The sequence below is a fragment of the Gastrolobium bilobum genome, unplaced genomic scaffold, assembly GCF_033153095.1.
Source record: "Gastrolobium bilobum isolate Gb01-03AN ecotype WA unplaced genomic scaffold, APGP_CSIRO_Gbil_v1 utg71807, whole genome shotgun sequence".
Classification (NCBI taxonomy): Eukaryota; Viridiplantae; Streptophyta; class Magnoliopsida; order Fabales; family Fabaceae; genus Gastrolobium; species Gastrolobium bilobum.
Window position 1 is genome coordinate 41,826 of NW_026899344.1, and position 6,526 is coordinate 48,351.

At 38.2% G+C, this 6,526-nt stretch overlaps 1 protein-coding gene across 1 annotated transcript; it reads left to right on the forward strand.

Annotated features, from left to right (window-relative positions):
- The first annotated feature begins 448 nt into the window (after positions 1–448).
- On the forward strand, positions 449–5,515 carry LOC133289773 (uncharacterized). The gene is made up of 4 exons (XM_061487770.1): positions 449–748; positions 2,343–2,618; positions 3,200–3,337; positions 3,825–5,515. Exons 1-4 carry the CDS (start codon positions 449–451, stop codon positions 5,373–5,375), a joined length of 2,265 nt encoding a protein of 754 aa, XP_061343754.1. The 3' UTR covers positions 5,376–5,515.
- Positions 5,516–6,526: the final 1,011 nt, after the last annotated feature.

The window sequence follows — 6,526 nt, forward strand, 5'->3', positions numbered from 1 at the left end:
AATTGTAATATATTTATTAGGTTTATCATCTATCATTTAACATGACCACAAAAAGTTTTCTATACACACAACATTTGTGGGGCCCGCAGCAAAAAAAAAAAAAAAAACTTCGGCAAGCAAAACGAATCTGTATAACATAACACAACCACTTTTCCTACATCTAACTCTTATAAAATCCATATTTATTTTAATTTATTGTTTTGCATCGTGTAAGTCAAAAGCAATTTGGATTGGTATATTATATAGTTAAGAGCAGTTAAAGTCCACCACAGTATAAGTATGCGCTCACTCCCTCCCTCTTTCTCTGTGTCCCCTCTCTCGCGCTCACTTCTTTCAAGTTCCTTCTCTCGAGTCTCGCGTCCAAAGAAAGAGAGAGAGAGATTCAGGCGTGGCGCATGCTCACCCTCACTACCTAAAAAAGTTGAAACCTCCAACCTAGCCGCCGCAAATGACGGTGTTTTCCGCCAAGCAGGTGTTCCCGGTGGACTACGAGGCCGAGGTGTCGCAGCGCCTTCTCGAAGCTTCTCACTCCGGCGATCTGAACTTGGCCTTCAACTGCATTGCCGATCCCTCCGTCGACGTCAACTTCGCCGGCGCCGTCACCTTGAAGACCCGCAGCACCGACCTCATACTGTTCCCTGAATCCGCCAGCCAAGCCCGCGTCGAGTTTCAGGAATTCGTCACCGACGTCACGCCACTGTTCCTCGCCGTCCATGCCGGCAACGCCAGCCTCGTCAGGAAGCTACTGGTAATAACACGCTCGTTGCGACGTGATTGTTCAGATCGTGATCCAAGTTTCAGTTTTAACTTTTCTGTTGAATTTTTTTTTTCATTTTTGGAACGTTTGCAGATTCACTGTTTTTGAACTGTTTTATTTGCTCAACTTGAGTGAACATGTTGTCAAATGTGTTTTTTAATTGTTAATATTATTAACTTGTGAGATTACTGAAAGTGAAGAAGAGTTTTAGAAGTGATTTTGTTTAAGAGATCTATTCTTCCTAGTTTAAACGCCTTCTGCTCCAAAATTAAATTACGAATTTAAAAATTTCTCTCTCTTTTTACTTTAATTTCTTAAAAACATAACAAGTCTTCGCCCTAATTGATCTTTAGTTTTTGGAAACAAAACTTGATTTCATTACGGGGGAAAGAAAAGGTAATGTAGATTTTGAATTTTTGAACCGTTCGCATTTTTTTTGTTGTTGTGAATTTTCTTCTGCCGTGCTTTTATTTTACCGTGGTTGGTCCCCGCTTCACTTTTATCCCTCGTTATCATCTCTCCTTGACATGTTTATCTGTCCGTTTCCCCTCGTCATATTTGTCTTCTCCTTCTGAATCTTAAGAGAGGCGTATACTTCTTTTCAAGTCTTCATGTTTTCTATGGATTTAGCAGCATACGCTGATTATTCGAAAAAAATTCTGCAGTGTTTTGGTGTTTTCTATAACAGCTGGCTGCCTCGTAAGGCAGATTTATTTCCAACCTAATAATTTTTCTTCATTTCTCCTCGTTTTCCCCACTTTTTTTTTCTTTTTTTTTTTCTGTAGCAAACATGTCTTGTGTGCCCCATACTGTGCTGTCCCCGACCATTGGACATAACCCAATTCACACATGATGCATCCCTCCCTCCCTCCTGAGGCTCAGCAAACAAAAAAAATAATTAAAGTCCGGTTTGATTGTGATCTAATTTTTTTTTATAATTATTTTTTAGAATAATTATGGAAACAAGTAATTTTTATATATTTTTTTTGTTTTTAAAAGTTAAAAATCAAAATAAAAAAACAAAACAAGTTATGTTTTTTAATTTTGATTCTAAAAACAAAAAATAGTTATAATTTTTAATTTTTTTAACAAAATAGATCTCACCAAATATTTTTTTTTTTTTTTTTTTTTTCTAAAAATCGAAAAATTCTTTTTGAAAACTAATTTCAAATGAGCCCTAAAAATCTCTTTGATTACCTTGCCTTTTTTTTTTTTAATGTGATTGATTTTGTTCACTTTCATTCTTTTCCTTTCTTTTTTACTTTCATTTTTCTATATCACATCATATTATATTCTCCATATTGTTTCTTTATCTGTGTGGATTTAGTCTCCTGCTCTAATCTCTTGTAGCATACCTTACTACAAAAAGGAAGAAAGAAAGAAAAAATGATTAAAGTGTGGAAGGCGTTTTGTCCTAAATGGATAAGAAGTTCCTGATTTCTTACTATATAGCTGTCTTGTTACATTCCTACCTTCCAACACTTTGAACAAAAGGGAAGGAAGAAATAGAAAAAGAAAAAGAAAAATTCTTGTTGAGTTTATGAACTATAAGTTACTAAAAGGTCGATTTTTATTAAAATGACAGATTGTGGGAGCTGATGTAAACCAGAAACTCTTCAGAGGCTTTGCAACGACTGCAGCAGTGAGGGAGGGTCACCTTAATATTCTTGAGATCTTACTTAAAGCAGGGGCATCGCAGCCAGCATGTGAAGAAGCTCTTTTGGAGGCAAGCTACCATGGGCAATCAGGGTGTGAAGAATTGCTCATGAGCTCTGATTTGATCCGACCCCATATTGCTGTACATGCTCTTGTGACCGCATGCTGCAGGGGGTTTGTAGATGTGGTTGAGACGCTCATAAAGGTACGTGTACTGCAGAGCATGATTCTAGAGATTCCGTAATGGGACCCCTGAACAGAGATATAAATCAGTAGCATCTGCAATTGTTTGGTCGGTATTATTTGGCGCATTAAGAAGTTAGGTCCTGTGTACTTACAACTATCACCCCTTCTGTGAGGTTCTTTCAAACCCGAAGGCCATTGAAGTCATCATGGACATCTTTGTTGTGAAAGATTCTTGCTACATAACTTGGATGGTATTTGCCAAAATCAGATATTGTTTCCCCCTTGCTCTCTCTACTTTCAGGAAACTTTCGTATGCCTTTGCCAAGCTTGGTAGCTTTTCACAAAACTTCCTCAAACATTTCACTCCTTATCTGTCGTTTTGCAAAAAGAAAATTCTACCATGAATTGTCTTCTTCCTAGAGTTCAACTGACATGTCCTCCCCTAATATTCCAAGACAAGTGCAACCTTAGGATTTAGCTACCATTCTCTAAGGGAAACTAAATAAACCTTTGCTTGTGTTCAATTTTTACTCGTAGTTTTAACTTACGGTTTATGAAAAATACTTGTTTGAATATGTTAAATTATTTTTTCAATGGCAGTGTGGTGTGGATGCGAGTGCTACTGACCGGGTGCTTCTACAGTCACTAAAGCCTTCTCTCTACACAAATGTGAATTGTACTGCCCTTGTTGCAGCTGTAATTCATAGGCAGGTCCCTGTTGTTGCTTTACTATTGCAGGTAATCTTTTCCCTTGCCCCCTTCAAACCTTTGATTATAATTACATTGAATTTGGTTTAGTGCATGAGAATATTTCACATCTCTGCCCAGTCCTAGTTTTCGCAGCCAATATTTTTTTGCTTTTGGATTTGCCTTTTGAGAACTATTGGTCTGTTACTATATGTTTTCCAATATAATTTCCTTTAAGCTATAATGAATAATGTAAGAAGTCATGGGGCTTTTGTGGCACAAAATACCTCATTTTGTTAACACCCAAAATTTTGTTCACCAGTCTGCTAAAGGCCAGACCTCAGTTAATGATCTTCAGCAGGTTTCTGCAATTGCACAATAATGTAGAAAAAATAAAATAAGATCTTCATGGTTAAATTTTTAAGATTTGATCAGTTTATTCTGCTGATAGTTACATAATTGGACTTTTAACTATCAAGATTTTATTGTTAATGTGAAATGAACCTCACTGGGGCTTTTTCTTACAAATGGACTACAGAATGGTGCTAGGATAGACTTCGAAGTGAAGCTTGGAGCTTGGTCATGGGACACTTCAACTGGTGAAGAGCTTCGTGTGGGTGCTGGGCTGGGAGAACCTTATGGCATCACCTGGTGTGCAGTTGAGTATTTTGAAAGAAGTGGTGCTATACTACGCTTGCTCCTGCAACATTTCACCTCCAATAGTCCTCACCGTGGAAGAACCCTTCTACACCATGCCATCCTCTGTGGCAATGTTGAGGCTGCCAGGATACTCATAGAATGTGGTGCTAATGTGGAATCCCCAGTCAAAACAAGCAGCAGAACTGAGTTCCTTCCTATCCACATGGCGTCTCGTCTTGGCTTACCAACAATCATTCAATGCCTTATTGATTTTGGTTGTGACTTGAACTCTATAACGGACTCTGGTGACACAGCTTTGATGATCTGTGCAAAATATAAACAAGAGGAGTGTCTCAAAGTACTAACAAGGGCTGGTGCTGATTTTGGCTTGGTGACTGTTATTGGTCAATCTGCGAGTTCCATTGCTGAGTCAAACAAGTGGTCACTTGGTTTTCAACATGCAGTGTTGGATACAATCAGAAAAGGCAAGATACCCAAATCGAGCAATACTTCTACCTTTTCCCCCTTAATGTTTGTAGCTCAAGCAGGAGATACTGAAGCATTGAAAACTGTCATTGAATCTGGAGAATTTGATCTTGACTATCAAGATGATGGTGGCTTCTCTGCAGTTATGCTTACTGCTTTGAAGGGTCATGTAGAATCATTTCGATTGCTTGTATACGCTGGAGCTGATGTAAAGCTGTGCAATAAATCTGGTGAAACAGCAATAACCCTATCAGAATTGAGCCAGAACCATGATTTATTTGAAAAGATCATGCTTGAATTTGCGCTTGAAAAGGGTAATCGTGATGCTGGTGGCTTCTACGCGTTGCATTGTGCAGCTCGTCGTGGTGACTTGGATGCTGTTACATTGCTCGCCAGCAAAGGTTATGATGTTAATGTCCCTGATGGGGAGGACTACACTCCACTCATGTTAGCAGCAAGGGAAGGCCATGCTTCCATTTGTGAGCTTCTAATTTCACACGGTGCTCATTGCAATGCTAAAAATGCTAGAGGGGAAACTGCACTCTTACTTGCAAGGAAATTAGCCGGAGGGAAAAACGATGCGGAGGCTGTTATACTAGATGAACTTGCTCGTAAATTGGTATTAGGTGGTGCATATGTTCAGAAGCACACCAAAGGTGGAAAGGGCTCTCCACATGGTAAACAAATGCGAATGTTGGGCTCTTCGGGTGTGCTGTGTTGGGGGAAGTCAGGCCGGAGAAATGTGGTGTGCTGTGAGGCAGAGTTAGGACCAAGCTCAACATTACGTAGAAATAGATACAAGAAAGGTGATGCAGATGAACCAGGAATGTTTAGGGTGCTAACTAATAAGAACAGGGAACTGCATTTTGTATGTGATGGGGGGTTAGAAGTTGCTGAGCTTTGGGTCAGGGGTATTAAACTTGTAACCAAAGAGGCTATTTTTCGTAAGCAGAGATCGATCTAAATAGCATTATTGTCGATACGGTAGGATATATAGGTGTTTGGAGTTAATACTTCACCTCGAAGTAATTTAGCTGCTTTTCACTGTAAAGATTTTGATCTCTAATAGTTGTACATCCTTTTCTGGAGGTTGTGGAAATTAATAACTGGAAAGTAGTTTAGTGTTTTATACCAGTTGATCTTATGGAATCTCGATAATGCCAGGTTGGAATTCTGAGCTGAGTCACGCCGTGCAGCAAAATGCTTACTCAATCTTTTCCCTCTTCTCTCTTTCACCACTTCACCAAAATTTCAAACTCTACGTCTCTCCGCCATTTTTACCAAAAATTCAAACCCTTCATCTTCTCTACGTTGTAACCCATTGAAGCGAGGAAACTAATGGAGCGGCGACGGATTCGACTCCACGACAACAAGGATGATAAACAATCGACGACATCGTTCTTGGTAATAACAGAAGGGTTACATACTTTCTTGTGCTTTTCAATTCGGTTCTCACTGGATTCTGTTTTTGCATGAGTATTTGCTGATTGCCAGAGGCAATAAAATATTTGTGCTGACATTTGTATGACATGCCCCATTGGTTTCTCTCTTTTTTTTTGGTAAACCCCCATTGGTTTCTTTACACCAGAATACTTTAGTTCAAAGTTTCTTTGATTTTTTCTTTTTGATTCTCAAGCACAATGTATGATAAAAGTCACCGTATCTTAATCAAAAACCTTAACACATTAGTTTTATGAGTCTTTCCATTTATATGTATTTGACTTAACTCATTATCAATCAATATTAAACTTTATCTACGAGTCTTTCTTGTGTTGGAAAGGAGGGAGACTCATGTCGTGAGAGGCTGAGTGGTGAGGGAAGTCTAGAGGAATATTTGAAGAAAAAGAAAGGCACGATTCATTCTACACCATGTTCATTTTAGCTAATTCCTTTTATCCATTCTATTGTTTTTCTTTTTCTTGATTTTGATCATATTATATAATAAAAGAAGGGAAATACAAGTCTCATGTTATAGAAGATTTGTTATCTCTAGCTATAGACACAAATACAATAACCCAAATCAGTAAAATGAGAAAATAGGAATTTGCCATGATTAAAAGAGATAAATTAGATACAAATCTAATTTTAACAAAGTAAGTCACTTTTAAGATAAAA